General features: G+C 41.5%; 1 protein-coding gene across 1 annotated transcript in view; it reads right to left on the bottom strand.

The window, feature by feature from the left end:
• Positions 1-17,926, bottom strand: part of LOC132825070 (voltage-dependent calcium channel subunit alpha-2/delta-4-like) — a 477,734-nt gene that overhangs the window by 330,674 nt on the left and 129,134 nt on the right. The window contains exons 12-13 of the mRNA XM_060840078.1: positions 16,942-17,020; positions 9,938-10,071 (exon numbers count right to left, since the gene is read on the bottom strand). Coding sequence (XP_060696061.1) covers positions 9,938-10,071; positions 16,942-17,020 — 213 coding nt within the window. The remainder of the gene's footprint in view (positions 1-9,937; positions 10,072-16,941; positions 17,021-17,926) is intronic.

Genomic DNA, 17,926 nt, shown 5'->3' with positions numbered 1-17,926 from the left:
ACAGGATGGATAGTCAAATGGCTGAATGCTCCTTACCAATAAAAAAATGTAGAGGGAGAGGTACACAAAAAAAACTAAACATGGATAAAAGAGGTTCAAGTAGAACAGTTGGATAAAATTGCAGAAGTCAAGTCTGATAAGATTAAAAGGGCTCTTGTCGTGCAGTAAGTGTCCATACCCCTGAACCAAGAGGCTGGGTTCAAGTCCCACCTGCTTCAGATGTGTGTATTAGCATCTTTGAATAAGTTGATTAGAAAAATAGGTTAGGTAAGATCAGAGCTTGGTGCTGTCATGATGCAGTGGTAGTGTCCTTACTCCTGGATCAGGAGGCCTGGATTCAGATCCCACCTGCTCCAAAAGTGTGTAATAACATCTTTGAAGAGACTGATGAGAAACATAGGTAAAATAAAATAAATGATAAGACCAAAATAGGAATTGGTAAATGAGAAATAGAACATTGATGTTAACATAATAAGAATGAGGAATGGTGGAGGTTAGTAAGGACAATTGTGATAAATGATCATTAATTGGCATAGGCTGGAATGAGGATTGTGGAACATTAAGCAGCAATTGAAACTGGGTCCTTCTTGGTCTGCACACTTAAACATCACACAAGACAGAATCTTGGAGTAAACAATGAAAAGAAGCAGCTCTAAATATAATAAGTTTTCCACAAATAACATTTGTTTTAAGAGAAGTTGAAAATGACTCTCCCACTATCTCACAATTGCAATTGCCATGTCAAAGCCTTTTCACACCAACTCCAGATCAAAAATTAAAGCATTATTATTATCAGACTTTTTCTATAAATAAATAGTAATCTCCAAGGAAACAAGTGCGTTAAATTCATGGAATGTATCAAATTAATGCACAATAAAAGTCTTACACACAAGCTGGTACAATTTAACTCAGTTTATTACAGTACAGGAAAGACTGCTGGTGCTATTTAGCAGCACGGGGATATACTAAACCTATTAAAAGTCACCCTCCTCTGTCACCAGAACCAAATAATTTGTTCTTGAAGGGCATCATTTTTTTCTCTTTATTCTTTAATGGGACAAAGGGATAACTGGCAAGGCTAGCATTTGTTGTCAATCGCTTATTACCTTCGATCTGAGTGGCATGCTAGGTCATGTCACGGGGCAGTTAAGAGTCAACCACATAATGTGTATCTGAAGTCACATGTAGCCCAGACAAAATAAGGATGATTGCTTTCTTTCCCTACAAGGATATTAGTCAACCAGATGAGTTTTTATAACAATCATAGCGAGGTGCCAACATACGAGACCAGTTAGCTAGGTTAGATCACAATACAGGGAGTGCTAGTCATTTGGATGCAAAATTGGCCTGAAGGTAGGAGACAGAAGGCGGTGGTGGAGGGTTGCTTTTTGGACTGCAGGCCGTGACAAGCGGCATGCCACAAGATTTGCTACTGGGTCCACTGTCTTTTGTCATTCATATATATGAGTGTGAATATTTGGAGGAATGGCTAATAAGTTTGCCAAAGACACCAAAAATTGTTGATGTAGTGGATAGTGAGAAGGTTACCTGAAAGTACAATGGGACCTTGATCAGATGGGCCTATGGGCCGACAACTGGCAGATGGGGTTTAATTTACATAAATTTGAGATGATGCATTTTGGTAAGGCAAATCAAGGGAGGACTTGTACACTTGATGGTAGAGTCCTGGGGACTATTGCCAAATAGAGAGAGACGTTGAAGGTGGTTTTACAGGTAGATAGGATAGTGAAGATGATGTTTGGCACATTTGCCTTTTTTGGTCAGTGCATTGTGATTAGGAGTTGGGATGTTATGTTGTAGCTGTAAGGGACAGTGGTTAGGCTGCTTTTGGAATATTGTGTTCAATTCTGGTCTCCTTGCTATAGGAAAGATGTTGCTGAACTTGAAACTTCAGGAAAGATTTACAAGGACGTTGCCAGGATTGGAGGTTTTGAGCACAGCAAGAAGCCAAATAAGTTGGGGCTATTTTCCCTGGAACGTCAGAAGCTCAGGGGTGACCTTATAAAGGTTTATAAAATCATGAGGGGCATGGATAGGGTGAATAGCCAATGTCTTTTCCCCAGGGTAGGAGAGTCCAAAACTAGAGGGCATAGTTTTAAGGTTAGAGAGGAAAGATTTAAACAAGACCAAAGGGGCAATCTTTTGGATAGAGCGTGGTGCATATATGGAACAAGCTGCCAGGGAAGTTGTAAAGGCAGGTATAAATACAACATTCAAAAGGCATCTGGATGTGTACATGAATAGGAAGGGCTGAGAGGGATATGGACCCCATGCTAGCAAATGGGACGAGATTAATCTAGGATATTTAGTCGGCATGGATGGGTTGGACCAAAATATTACATGATGTTGTGAAACTGAAGTCTTACGTTGCAGTACACAATGGCTTCTCCTTATAAATCTGGTATATAACTAAAGGCTGGCTTTGAAATGCACAATGCTGAATTTTCTTGTTTGTTTCGGTGTGATGATACTGCTCCTTTAACAAGGTTGTGTTGTCCTTGCTTTTTTTTTTAAAAGTGTTTTACAAGACACAGGTTCTGAAATGTTCGGCTAGATCTACTTGAAAAAGCTGTTAAGTTATACGAAAACACTTGTACAATGAAAGGGGAGTGGCCAGTTCTCCCAGTTCTGCTTAACTCTGGTTTGGTTTGGCTCGCTGTTCAGAGCAAGTAGTTGGTTTTGAGGCTGCTGATCAAAGAAACAGCCACATGGAAGAAGGTCTTCCATGCTGAATCTCTTTGACATCTCTCTTTTTCCTATAAGACCCTGTGTCTGATTTTATCTTGAGTGTCAATAGGTTTTTATGGAGATTGTTGCAGGAATTTGAAACAGCATCATTAAGTTAGGATAGCCTGTTAGGTTTTCAGATAGGTTACGTTATTCTATATTCTGTTCTCTTTTGTTTGTGACTCATTCAGTAATCTTGCTATGAATTCTGTTTTGTTTAAAACTGCACAGTTCCGCCAGTTGCATCACGCCTGGAATATTCACACTACATCTGCTCAAAACAACTAGAAAAGGTAGGGTCCAGGCTACCTTCTTGAAATATTTTGAGGGGGTTTGGCCTGGTGCATAACATCAGGGCAAAGAGTTGGATAGATATTTGAGAAGCTGAGGTCCATTTGCTGAGTTTCATGAATGTATTTTGCAAAGTCATTTTCCAACTAGATTTTGGAACTCTGCCTCATTAGTGATAGAGTCATAGAGTCATAGACATATACAGCATGGAAACAGACCCTTCGGTCCAACCCATCCATGCCGAACATATATCCCAATCCAATCTAGTCCCACCTGCCAGTGCCCGGCCCATATCCCTCCAAACCCTTCCTATTCATATACCCATTCAAATACCTCTAAAATGGGTTGCAATTGTACCAGCCTCCACCACATCCTCTGGCAGCTCATTCCATACACGTACCACCCTCTGCGTGAAAAAATTGCCCCATAAGTCTCTTTTATATCTTTCCCCGCTCGTCCTAAAGCTATGCCTTCTAGTTCAGGACTCCCCGACCCCAGAGAAAAGACTTTGACTATTTACCATATCCATGCTCCTCATAATTTTACAAACCTCTATAAGGTCACCCCTCAGCCTCCGATATTCCAGGGAAAACAGCCCCAGCCTGTTCAGCCTCTCTCTGTAGTTCAGATCCTCCAACCCTGGCAACATCCTTGTAAATCTTTTCTGAGCTCTTTCAAGTTTCACAACATCTGTCCGATAGGAAGGAGACCAGAACTGCACGTAATATTCCAACAGTGGCCTCATCAAGATCCTGGTCAGCTGCAACATGACCTCCCAACTCCTGTATTCAATACTCTGACCAATAAAGGAAAGCATACCAAACGCCTTCTTCACTATCCTATCTACTTGCGATTCCACTTTCAAGGAGCTATGAACCTGCACTCCGAGGTCTCTTTGTTCAGCAACATTCCCGAGGACCTTACCATTAAGTGTATAAGTCCTGCTCTGATTTGCTTTCCCAAAATGCAGCACCTCGCATTTATCTGAATTAAACTCCATCTGCCACTTCTCCACCCATTGGTCTATCTGGTCCAGATCCTGTCGTAATCAAAGGTAACCCTCTTTGCTGTCCACTACACCTCCAATTTTGGTGTCATCTGCAAACTTACTAACTGTACCTCTTAAGCTCGCATCCAAACATTTATGTAAATGACAAAAAGTAGAGGGCCCAGCTCCGATCCTTGTGGCACTCCACTGGTCACAGGACTCCAGTCTGAAAAACAGCCCTCCACCACCACCCTCTGTCTTCTACCTTTGAGCCAGTTGTGTATCCAAATGGCTAGTTCTCCCTGTATTCCATGAGATCTAACCTTGCTAATCAGTCTCCCTTGTCGAACGCCTTACTGAAGTCCATATAGATCACATCTACTGCTCTGCCCTCATCAATCTTCTTTTTTACTTCTTCAAAAAACTCAATCAAGTTTGTGAGACAAGATTTCCCACGCACAAAGCCATTTGGCTATCCCTAATCAGTCCTTGCCTTTCCAAATACACGTACATCCTGTCCCTCAGGATTCCCTCCAACAACTTGTCCACCACCGAGGTCAGGCTCACCGGTCTATAGTTCCCTGGCTTGTCTTTATCGCCCTTCTTAAACAGTGGCACCACGTTTGCCAACCTCCAGTCTTCTAGCACCTCACCTGTGACTAGCGATGATACAAATATCTCAGCAAGAGGCCCAGCAATCATTTCTCTAGCTTCCCGCAGAGTTCTCAGGTACACCTGATCAGGTCCTGAGGATTTAGCCACCTTTAACTGTTTCAAGACATCCAGCACTTCCTCCTCTGTAATCTGGACATTTTGCAAGATGTCACCATCTATTTCTCTATAGTCTATATCTTCCATATCATTTTCCACAGTAAATACTGATGCAAAATATTCATTTAGTATCTCCCCCATTTTCTGTGGCTCCACACAAAGTCCGCCTTGCTGATCTTTGAGGGGCCCTATTCTCTCCCTAGTTACCCTTTTGTCCTTAATATATTTGTAAAACCCCTTTGGATTCTCCTTAATTCTATTTGCCAAAGCTATCTCATGTTCCTGTTTTGCCCTCCTGATTTCCCTCTTAAGTATACTCCTACTTTCTTTATACTCTTCTAAGGATTCACTCGATCTATCCTGTCAGTATCTGACATATGCTTCCTTCTTTTTCTTAACCAAACGCTCAATTTCTTTAGTCATCCAGCATTCCCTATACCTACCAGCCTTCCCTTTCACCCTGACAGGAATACACTTTCTCTGGATTCTCGTTATCTCATTTCTGAAGGCTTCCCATTTTCCAGCCATCCCTTTACCAGCGAACATCTGCCTCCAATCAGCCTCTGAAAGTTCTTGCCTAATACCGTCAAAATTGGCCTTTCTTCAATTTAGAACTTCAACTGATGTGAATATTGAGTCACAATTAATTAGAATGGATGGCTTTGAGGTATGTAGGGAAGAGGTGTTGGAAATTCTGGAAAGGGTGAAAATAGATAAGTCCCCTGGGCCTGATGGCATTTATCCTAGGATTCTCTGGGAAGCAAGGGAAGAGATTGCAGAGCCATTGGCCCTGATTTTTATGTCCTCGTTGTCTACAGGAATTGTGCCAGAAGACTGGAGGATAGCAAATGTGGTTCCCTTATTCAAGAAGGGGAGTAGGGATAACCCTAGTAACTATAGGCCGGTGAGTCTCACTTCTGTTGTAGGCAAAGTCTTAGAGAGAATTGTAAGGGATAGGATTTATGAACATCTGGATAGGAATAATGTGATCAAGGATAGTCAGCATGGTTTTGTGAAGGGCAGGTCGTGTCTCACAAACCTTATTGAATTCTTTGAGAAGGTGACTAAGGAGGTGGACAAGGGTAAAGCAGTAGATGTGGTGTATATGGATTTTAGTAAGGCGTTTGATAAGGTTCCCCATGGTAGGTTACTGCAAAAAATACGGAGGTATGTCATTGAGGATGCATTAGAGGTTTGGATTAGGAATTGGCTGGCTGGAAGAAGACAGAGGGTAGTAGTTGATGGTAAAGGTTCATCTTGGAGTGCAGTTACTAGCGGTGTTCCGCAAGGATCTGTTTTGAGACCATTGCTGTTTGTTATTTTTATAAATGACCTGGAGGAAGGTTGGGTGAGCAAGTTTGCGGATGATATGAAAGTCGGTGGAGTTGTTGACAGTGAGGAAGGATGTGGCAGGTTACAGTGGGATATAGATAAGCTGCAGAGCTGGGCAGAAAGGTGGCAAATGGAGTTCAATGTAGTAAGTGTGAAGTGATTCACTTTGGTAAGAGTAACAAGAAGATGGGGTACTGGGCTTATGATTGGATACTTGGTAGTGTAGATGAGCAGAGGGATCTTGGTGTCCATGTACACAGATCTCTGAAAGTTGCCACCCAGGTAAATAGTGCTGTGAAGAAGGCATTTGGCGTACTGGTTTTTATTAGTAGAGGAATTGAGTTCCGGAGTCCTGAGGACATGTTGCAGTTGTATAAGATTCTAGTGCGGCCGCATCTGGAGTATTGTGTGCAGTTTTGGTCACCATACTATAGGAAGGATGTGGAGGCACTGGAACGGGTGCAGAAGAGGTTTACCAGGATGTTGCCTGGTATAGTAGGAAGATTGTATGAGGAAAGGCTGAGGCACTGGAGGCTGTTTTCATTGGAGAAAAGAAGGTTTAGAGGTGACTTGATAGAGATGTACAAGATGATTAGGGGTTTAGATAGGGTTGACAATTAGAACCTTTTTCCATGCATGGAGTCAGCTATTACGAGGGGGCATAGCTTTAAATTAAGGGGAGGTAGGTATAGGACAGATGTTAGGGGTAGATTCTTTACTCAGCGAGTCGTGAGTTCATGGAATGCCCTGCCAGTAGCAGTGGTGGACTCTCCCTCTTTATGGGCATTTAAACGGGCATTGGATAGGCATATGGAGGATAGTGGGCTAGTGTAGGTTAGGTGGGCTTGGGTCGGTGCAACATCGAGGGCCAAAGGGCCTGTACTGCACTGTATTTTTCTATGTTCTTCTATGTTCTTCTATGTTCTAACTTTTAGATCTGGTCCATCCTTTTGCATCACTATTTTAAAATGAATATAATTATGGTCGCTGGCCCCAAAGTGCTCCCCCAGTGACACCTCAGTTACCTGCCCTGCCTTATTTCTCAAGAGTAGGTCAAGTTTTGCACCTTCTCTAGTAGGTACATCCACATACTGAATCAGAAAATTGTCTTGTACACACTTAAGAAATTCCACTCCATCTAAACCTTTAACACTATGGCAGTCCCAGTGGATGTTTGGAAAGTTAAAATCCCTTACCATTACTATCCTATTATTCTAACAGATAGCTGAGATCTCCTTACAAGTTTGTTTCTCAATTTCCCTCTAACTATTGGGGGGTCTATAATACAATCCCAATAAGGTGATCATCCCTTTCTTATTTCTCAGTTCCACCCAAATAACTTCCCTGGATATATTTCCGGGAATATCCTCCCTTAGCACAGCTGTAATGCTATCCCTTATCAAAAATACCACTCCCCTCCTCTTTTGCCTCCCTTTCTAATTTGTGGAGGCAGGATCATTGACTGTTTTTAAGACATTGGTGGATAGATTCTTGTTAGACCAGAGAATCAAGGTTTATCAGGGGTAGATGAGAATGTGGAATTAGAAACACAAACAAATCAGCCACAATCTTATTGAATGGCAATGCAAGTTTGAGGGGCAAAATGGCCTACTTCTGCAATGATTTTATATGTCGGTAAATTCACATGTGTCCAGAATGGCTACAACCTATTTGTTGCCCCACTTGTTTCTGAAATAAATTTCAAGGTTTTCTCTTCCATTCTGGAAACTACTGTGTGTAATTATCAGACTTTTCATGTTTGCAAGCTCACTGGTAAAACACTGAAAAGAATTCTGGCTTATCAATAATTGACATTAGATAAGCAGAACTCTATCCTGCTTCGGTGCTATCCCAAATTTAGGTCAGAAAGGCATGGGGAATTTTCTGCTTGTTTCCCCTTCCATGTCTGAGGTCTGAAAGCTTCAGACATATCCTTGAAATTTCATTCAAAACATGCTCCAAATGCCTTAATGGATTTCTCTCTGAGAAGCCGTTTCAGTATTATTAACTGGACCTTCTAGGGTGCATGACCTTGCCCAAATTGAGAACTTGGACAAGGAGTAGCTCAAGTAATAATAGACAATCTGGTAAATGCAGGCAAGCAGCGCATATTTGCCCCCACCCTCAACCTTAGATTGAGATTGATACATAGATTTCAATTTTAAAAAGCATTACAAAATGAAAACTGTTTACATTGATTTTGGAAGCTCTATGGATGCAGTAATTTAACAGGATGGGGAAGAATTAGAAGGGCTATATAACAAGAGTGAGCAAAAGTTGTTTTCCTTTCTTTCCTTTCTCCCTGGTTTCCATAAATGTCTCAAGGTAATGTTTTTAATTTTCACAGTGCATCAGCTTAATTGTTTTGTATCAGGTTTTAAATGAAAAGGATTTAAAAAGTGAATAGATTTATAGCAGAATCTGGGTCACCACCAAGTTAGATATTTCATTACAAAATTAGCATCTATTTCATTAATATTCAGCGTTATCCTGCAAGAAACAGCTCCTCCCACAATTAGCTTCATGTTAAGTTTTAGTGAGAGCTAAAAATAATTTAACAGCATATGGATAAAGCTTGTTTCTTTTAGCTGGTTGATTGTACAAAACATTTGGCAATGGAGAGCACAACAATATTATAGTCAAAAAGTGTGGCGCTGGAAAAACACAGCAGGTCAGGCAGCATCCAAACAGCAGGAGAATCAACATTTTGGACATAAGCCTTTCATCGGCAATGTGGTGGGTGGAAGGGGGCTGAGAGATAAAAAGGAGTGTGGGATGGGGATGGGGATGAGGTAACTGGGAAGGCGATAGGTAGATGCAGGTAGAGAGTGATGGTGGTAGGTCAGAGGGGAGTGTGGAGTGGATAGGTGGGAAGGATGATGGACAGGTGGGACAGTTGAAGAGGGCAGTGCAGAATTGGAAGGGTGGATCTGGGATGAGATGGGGGGAGGGGAGATGAGGAAACTGGTGAAGTCAACATTGATGCCACGTAGTTGGAAGATTCCAAGACAGAAGATGAGACGTTCTTCCTCCAGGTGTTAGGTGGCTTGGATTTGGCAGCGGTGGCGGCCCAGGACAACAAAATTACAGCACAAACTAAAAGTTGGTTGATCAGTTGAACCAAGATACAGATACAATAAAGGTTGATGAGGGTTCTAGGATCATTATCCATTATTGATAAATAAATATAATAGAATAATTGAGAATTCTACCTCTGATTTGACTCTTCTGACCAAACTGCTTATGTTTCCTGTTTCAGTAGAAATAACAGACCCTGTGATAGTCAGATACAATACCTACAATGTATTGTAGATCACTATGAATTCACATAAATGTATGAGAAGAAATGGTTAGCACTGCTATCTCACAGCACTGGGGACCCAGGTTCAGTTCCAGCTTTGGGTGACTGTCTATGTGGAGTTTTCATGTTCTCCCTATGTCTGTATGGCTTTCTGCCGGGTGCTCCAGCTTCCTCCCTCAGTCCAAAAGGTGTGCAGGTCAGGTGGATTGGCCATGTTAAATTGTCCCTAGTGTCCAGGGATGTGCAGGCTAGGTGGACTAGCCATGGGAAATTCAGCTTTATGGGGATGGGTCGGCCCAGGTGGGTGCCTCAGAGGTTAAGTGCAGACTTGATGGACCAAATAGCCTCTTTCTGCAATATAGGGTTCTTTATCCTATGAAACAAATTAAAAGCCTTTAAGTTTTTAAAATGAATTACATGTACCTGTACAAAGTCACATTCAAATATTCACATTTATCTGATTGTACAAAAGAAATTTCAGAACAATTATTTAACAGGAAACTTACAGCATTGTCCATGTATGCTTCTGTCCAAATAATGTCATGATCATGACTAATAACCATTGGGCGGCTGAGAACATGAAGATATTCCATGACATTCTCCTGAACATCAGCCAATGTTGAGATATGAGTATAATATCCTGAAATTGAGTGACAGATAATTGTGAGTTCACTTTAATAATGACGCAAGAAGGTAAAATGGACAAAAAAAAGTTATACAAACAGCAGGACTGGCAGCATCTGTGAAGAAAATCAGAGTTATTGTTTTGGGTCCGGTGACCCTTCTTCAGAACTGATTTTGGTTTACAGCATCCGCAGCTCTTTCGGTTTTTAAACCAAAAGTAGGGCTTGCTGCTGAAGCTAATGTTTACTGTGACTGGTCGTGTGATTTTCTTCAGCACAGTGACTGAATATTTGCACTCAAAGGTTTGTGCATACTTTCAATAATAAAGCTAAAGCCATTTTTAATTTGTATTATTGTTATAAATAAAAATTAAAATAATCCACCAAAAAAGTCAGTTCTCTGTTCAACCAAATTCTCATCTCAGTCTTCTTCATATTATTGAATTTGTGCATTTGAATTGTTTAATTGTTTATATTGAACTGAAATGCTCAGGGTGGGAGAGAGGATTGCATAGGAATACCATCACTGCTAGAATTTAAAGTATCAAAGGCTCTACATTTCTCAGCATATTGCTTATTATCCTCCTAAAGTTTAAGAAAGAGCAGCAGCGGTGTTTTCTTGTGAAAAATAACTATTTTTTCTTGATAAATGTTATCTATCCCAAACTACAACTGGTCTGAGGGACTTGCTGGGCCATTTCAGAGGGTAGTATCAACTACATCGCTATGGGCCTCAAGTAATTCGTAGTCTGGAGTGTGCAAGGACTGCAGCTTTCCTTCCCTACAGGTTACGACTGAACCAAATGAGTCTTTTCAACAGTTGAGTATGGTTCCCATTACTGTATATACCTTTTAGTTACAGATTTATTAATTGAAATCAAATTCCACTATCTGCCATTGTGGGATTTGAACACACGATCCTAGACTATTGTTCTGGTCCTCAGGATTAGTAGCCCAGAGATGCTGCTACTACAGCACATAGTAGGACAAAAAGAAGTTCAGTCTGGAGCATTATTTCACCTTGAAACCCATTTATGATGATGTTATCAAGAAAAAGAAAATTCCAGATATTTTGAATACTTAATTTGTGTCAGTATTTACAAAAGGGGATGCGATCAGAGTGCCAGACGTCTGAAAGGACACTGATTGAATACATAAAGGAATGATGGAGATGGTGATATTGAATTGAGGGGTCACCTCTCCCAGGAACGCAGTCAGATAGGTTGTGAAAATATCACAGGCAGCTACCTCTGACTCCATCCTACCTCTAGAAGCAGGACTTGGGGTGGATGGTGAGTAATCACTTGGCTCTGTTAATGGTCACCTCATGGCAAAGCGGACTGGGTGGACTGCTGAGCCAACTCAAGATGTGTCTTATTTGTATCTGCCAGTTAATGTGTACCTATAGTTTGACCACAATTTGACTGTTAACTTGTGTTTAAGTTTTGTTGATTCTAGGTTTTAGAGTATTGGTGATTATCCAAAACAGGTTGTGGAGATAGATCACAAATCAACTACCATTTATTGAGTGACAGAACTGAGCAACTAAACAGCCAACTCCTTTGAAAATATGCACCAACTAGTCTACTGATGTTATTTTCTTCACTTTAGCAAAGTATTTTCCCTCTTACTGCTTTCTCCAATCAACAACACAACTGAAAACAGAAAAAAATGGGACACAAATCCATAGCAGCAACACCATTCTACAGAAAAGGTGCTGAGTATTTGTATTTTATAAATTATATTAGATTTGACTACATTTCAAAACACAGGCAAGGAAGAGCACAGTTTTCTTTCTTTAAGCAGAGTTGGCAGGGCTGGGCAAATGGAAGGGATAGAATCTGCAGCCTTCATTGTCTGTGCATCTTCGCATCCTATCAGTATTGTTCTAACCCACTAACAAGCAGAAGCATTTATAATTATTTCTGGCTGTTTTATTTGCACACCTTCCAAACACCTGTCCATTTACAGTACATTGCGTACGTTTACAGGGCTGAAAATGGAGTCGGGCCTCCATTTTGAACAGAGCGGCAAGGAGAGAGGGCGGAGAGAAGTGAGGGCTACTGGGTAAGTCAGTTTTTCCCACTTAGAAAGGGACTTACCTCGAGAGTCAGGTCTCCATTTTGAACAGAGCGGCAAGGACACAGGATGGAGAGTAGCGAGGGCTGCCAGGAAGTTGTTAAGTGGGTGAGATCTAAACCTGGGACCCTACACCGTACGGCCTCCCTCCCACCCACCTCCGCTAATCTTACTAAGAGTCTGTAAACTCGCTAAGTTTTCAGGTTTTCTTTTTTGTCTTTTCCTTTCTTTCTTGTTTAGTCCTGTGTGGGCTTTCAGATTAGCAGGGTATGGCTGATAGGGCAGTTGCATGTTCCTCCTGCAGAATGTGGCAGGTGAGAGACACGACACATGTCTCTGCCAACCACATTTGCGGGAAGTGCATCCAACTCCCGCTCCTCAAAAACCAAGTTAGGGAACTGGAGCTGGAGCTGGATGAACTGAGGCTCATCCAGGAGACAGAGGGAGAAATTGAGAGGATGTAGAGGGAGGTGGTCACTCCCCAGAAACAGGATAAGGACAGCTGGGTTACTGTTAGGGGTAGTAAAGGGAAACAACAGATAGAGCAGGGATACCCTGTGGCCGTTCCCCTCAGCAATAAGTATACCATTTTGGATACTGCTGGTAGGGACAGCCTACCAGGGGAAAGCCATAATTGTCAGGTCTGTGGCACTGAGGCTCAGAAGGGAAGGGAGGGAAATAGAAAAGCGCTAATGGTAGGGGACTCAATAGTTAGATGGATTGACAGGAGATTTTGTGGTCAGGAACGAGACTCCCAGAAGGTATGTTGCCTCCCCAGTGCCAGGATCCGGGATATTGTTGATCAGGTTTACAGGATTCTGAAGGGGGAGGGTGAGCAGCCAGAAATCATTGTACATATTGCCATGATATAGCCAGGAAAGGGATTGATGATCTGAAAAGTGACTACAGAGAGTTAGGTTGGAAGCTGAAGAGCAGGACGAGTAGAGTAGTGATCTCAGGTTTGCTACCGGTGCCACAAGATTGTGAGGTGATGAACAGCCAGCGACTGCAGCTTAATACATAGCTGTGAGGCTGGTGCAGGAGGGTGGGCTTCAGATACTTAGACCATTGGGATGCGTTCTGGGGAAGGTGAGACCTGTACATGAAGGACGGGTTGCACCTGAACTGGATGGGCACAAATGTCCTGGATGGGAGATTTGTTTGTGTAGTTCAGGAGGGTTTAAACTAGTTTGGCAAGGGGGTGGGAACCATAGCTACATATCTGAGAAGGGTAGTTGTAGATGGGGCAGTGACAGGATGTAGTAAATCTATCGGGAACATTTTTTCACGTGATGAAACAAAGGGATGGGTTAAAGTGTATCTGCTTTAATGCAAGGAGTGTCAGAAATAAAAGTGATTAACTTAGAGCATGGATCAGTATTGGGGGCTATGATGTTGTGGCCATAACGGAGACTTGGATTTCACAGGGGCAGGATTGGTTGCTAGGTATTCCAGGGTTTAGAACATTTGAAAAGAACAGGGAGGGTGGAAAAAGAGGAGGGGTGTAGCATTGCTAATCAGAGAGTGCATCACAGCTACAGAAATAAAGGCTGTTGAGGAAGGTTTGTCTACTGAGTCAGTATGGGTGCAAGTTAGGAACAGCAAGGGAGCAGCCACCGCATTGGGGGTTTTCTACAGACCCCCTAATAGCAGTAGGGAGATCGAAGAACTCATAGGCTGGCAGATTTTGGAAAAATGCAGATATAGCAGGGTTGTTGTTAAGGGTGACTTCAACTTTCCCAATATCGACTGGAACCTCCTTAGTGCAAATGTTTGGATGAAGCCGTTTTTGTCAGGTATGTTCAGGAGGGTTTCCTTACTCAGCATGTAGACAGACCAACGAGGGGAGAGGCCAGTTTGGATTTGGTGCTCGGCAATAAGTCAGGACAGGTTTTCAGATCCTGCGGTGGGAGAACACTTTGGTGACCGTGACCACAACTGCCTCACATTTCACTCTCCAAGGTGGAGAATGAAAGGTGCAGTTACCGAGGGAAGATATTTAATTGAGGAAAAGGCAATTATGATGCTATCAGACAGTAATTAGGAAGTACAGATTGGGAACAATTGTTCCACGGAAAGGGCACAGCAGATATATGGAGATTGTTTAAGGAGCAGTTGTTGCAAGTGATGCAGAAATTTGTTTCTCTGAGACAGGTAAGAAGGGGCAAGGAGCCTTGGGTGATGAGAACAAAGGAGCTTCTTGTCAAAAGGAAGGAGGCAGCTTACGTAACGTGGAGGAAGCAAGGATCTACCATAGCTTTAGAGGATTACAGGTTTACTAGAAAGGAGCTCAGAAATGGACTGAGGAGAGCCAAAAGGAGCACAAAATAGGGTTGGCAGGAAGGATTATGGAGAACCCAACGGCTTTTTACTCATATGTGAGGAATATAAGAATGATCGGGAGAAGGTAGGGCCACACAGGGATAGCATAAGGAACTTTTGTGTGAAGTCTGAGCAGACAGGGGAAGCCCTAAATGAGTTTTTTGCTTCAGTTTTCACAAAGGAAAACAATCTTTTTGTGAATGAGAATTTTGAGGAGCTGGGAAACAGACTTGAACAGATCAAGATTGATGAAGTTGATGTGCTGGAAATTTTGGCAAATATTAAGATTGATAAGTCCCCACGGTCAGACCAGATTTATCCTAGGTTGCTCCGGGAAGTGAGAAAAGAGGTTGCTAAGTCGTTGGCGAAGATTTTTGCTTCCTCACTCTCCATGGGAGGCGTACCAGAGGATTGGAGGGAGGTGAATGTTGGTCCTCTTTTCAAGAAGGGGAATAGGGAAATCCCTGGCAATTACAGAGCAGCCAATCTTATATCTGTGGTCAGCAAGGTTTTGGAAATAATTCTGAGGAATAGGATTTATGACAATTTGGAAAAGCAGAGCGTAATTAAAGGCAGTCAGCATGGCTTTGTGAGGGGCAGATCATGTTTCACAAATCTTATTGAGTTCTTTGAGGAGGCGACGAGACAGCAGTGGATGTGGTGTATATGGACTTCAGCAAAGCAATTGATTAGGTTCCCCATGGCAAAGTCAGGAGGTATGGGATACAGGGAGATTTGGCTATCTGGAATCAGAAATGGTTGGCTAACAGAAGGCAGAGAGTGGTTGTAGATGGAAAGTATTATGCCTGAAGGTTGGTGATGAGTGGTGTCCCACAGGGCTCTGTTCTTGGGCCTCTGCTCTTTGTAGTTTTTATAAATGACTTGGATGAGGAGGTTGAGAGGTGAGTTAGTAAATTTGCCGATGACACAAAGGTTGGAGGTGTCGTTGATTGTATTGAGGGCTATTGCAGGCTGCAGTGTGACATTGACAGGATGCAGAACTGGGTTGAGAAATGGCAAGTGGAGCTCAACCTAGGTAAATGGGAAGTGGTGCATTTTGGAAGTTGAACTTGAATGCTAAATATAGGATTAAAGACAGGATTCTTGGCAGTGTGTAAAAACAGAGGGATCTTGGTGATCAAGTGCATAGATCCCTCAAAGTTGCCACCCAAGTGAATAGGGTTGTTAAGAAGGCATATGGCGTTTTGGCTTTCATTAACAGGGGGATCAAGTTTAAGAGCTGCACGGTTTTGCTGCAGCTCTAAAAGTCCCTGGTGAGACCACACTTGGAATACTGTGTCCAATTCTGGTCGCCCATTATAGAAAAGATACAGAGGCTTTGGAGAGGGTGCAAAGAAGGTTTACCAGGATGCTGCCTGGACTGGAGGGCTTGTCCTATGAAGAGAGGTTGACTCAGCTCAGACTTTTCCCACTGGAGAGAAGGGGTAAAGGCGGTGACCTGATCAATCTATACAAGGTAATGAGAGGCATGGATGGAGTCAACAGCCAGAGACTTTTCGCCAGGGCAGGATTGACTGGCATGAGGCGTCATAGTTTTAAGATATTAGCAGGTAGGTGTAGAGGGAATGTCAGAGAAAGGTTCTTTACGCAGAGAGTTGTGAATGCATGGATGCGTTGCCAGTGGTGGTGGTGAAAGCAGAATCATTAGGGAAAATAAGCAAATACTGGATATGCACATGGACAGCAGTGAATTGAGGAGTGAGTAGGTTAAGTTATTTTGTTTTACATTAGGAATAATCCTCGGCACAACATCACGTGCCGAAGGGCCTGTTCTGTGCTATATTTTTCTATGTTCCACATTCTATAAATGCAATAATTTTGTAGGGTGTAAGCTGGGGCCCAAGAAATTGCTCACCATGATTTTGTGCATATTAAAATTGACAGAATAGGAAATCAGAGATTGAGGCATTTAATTTTTGGACTTTTGCTCCTGGCCTGTTCTAGAATCACTGAAATAGAAAGCTTTAACAGAACAAGTAAACAAATTTGAGACCTACTTCTAATAATTTTACAGTTTAGAAGTGTTATTAATTCCAAATGTCTACCTACAACTGACCTTTCGTAATTAATTCATTTGAGTGTTATCCATAATTTCCCTTGAAGATAGCTGTCATCTTAAATATAACAAAGTGTTTTACAGGGTTATTTCAGCAGGCAGTGAAGAATTGACCCCACTGCTGTGAACCTAGAGCCATGTACAGGCTTGATCAGTAAGGACAACAGGTTTCTTTCTTGGAGAACATTAGTAAACTGTTTGGGTTTCTAGTTGCATAATGCTTGCTCTTCCCTTTACTAGCTTTTTAAACATTTCTTTAATTTTAATTCCCAGCTGCCATGGTGAGATTTGAATTCATATCACTGAATCATTAGTTCAAGCCTCTGGATTACTAAAACACTAAAGTAATCTTTATGCTACTGTATTCTGCAAAAGAAGTAAAATAGTCATTTTTAAACAAGTTTCTTACCTTTATTGTTACACGCTATCCATTTAACATATTCTGCAAATGTTACCTCCCGGCCAATCAGATATGTAAATACACGCACCTGCCAAAGTAAGTAAAGTGGAATTCATTGCCAAAATCCTTTAATGATAAAGTCAAGGGATATGTGTGCTGTAATGATCATTTTGTTGAAGAGTTAAAAATTAAGGAAATGGAAGAAACTAATTCTCAATCTATAATTTAGAAATTCTAACTTGCTCGACTAATTCTTTAATTTTGATCTTGAATTCCACATTATGCCAATGACAGTTAAGAATTGTTACAAAAAACTGAAAGAACTGCATATGCTGGAAATTGGAAACAAAACCAGAAATTGTTGGAAAATCTCAGCAGTTCTGGCAGCATCCGTGGGGAGAAATCAGAGTTAATGCTTTGAGTCCAGCGACCCATCTGCGAAGCATTGAAAAGCAATTTTGTTTTCTCCAAATTATTAAGTTTAAAATCACAAAGGGGAGTGTTTTGTGGTGCAGTAGTAGTGTCCTTACCTCTGCACTGGCAGACTTTGGTTTCAAATCTCACCTGGTTTTAAGGTATATAATTACATCTCTAATGTGGTTGATTAGAAAATATCTAAAATCACAAAAGGAACTTCTAAAATCAAAGCAATAATCTTATAAATAGGAAGGAGTCATTTATGTTAACACACAAGTAATTTTGGACTAAATATCAAAGTAAATGTATAATGCCAGAGCTGCAATAATAATTTCATCTTGTACCAGTTACCATTATTATTTGGTAAACAGAATGACTACCTAACAAAGGATGCTAACCACAACAATGACTAATCATTATACTGAAAACTCTCAAAAGAAAGATTCAGTTATCATCATTCTTTCATCCAAATTCTGATAGCATATTAAAATGAAATTTTACTGACTGGGAAAGAATATTACATTGTAGCCCTTTAAAGTGTCACACATTGACAAAATTGGCTATTCTCAGACATGAT

This window comes from Hemiscyllium ocellatum, chromosome 19, assembly GCF_020745735.1.
Source record: "Hemiscyllium ocellatum isolate sHemOce1 chromosome 19, sHemOce1.pat.X.cur, whole genome shotgun sequence".
Taxonomy (NCBI): domain Eukaryota; kingdom Metazoa; phylum Chordata; class Chondrichthyes; order Orectolobiformes; family Hemiscylliidae; genus Hemiscyllium; species Hemiscyllium ocellatum.
This window is presented reverse-complemented; position numbering and strand designations above follow the sequence as displayed.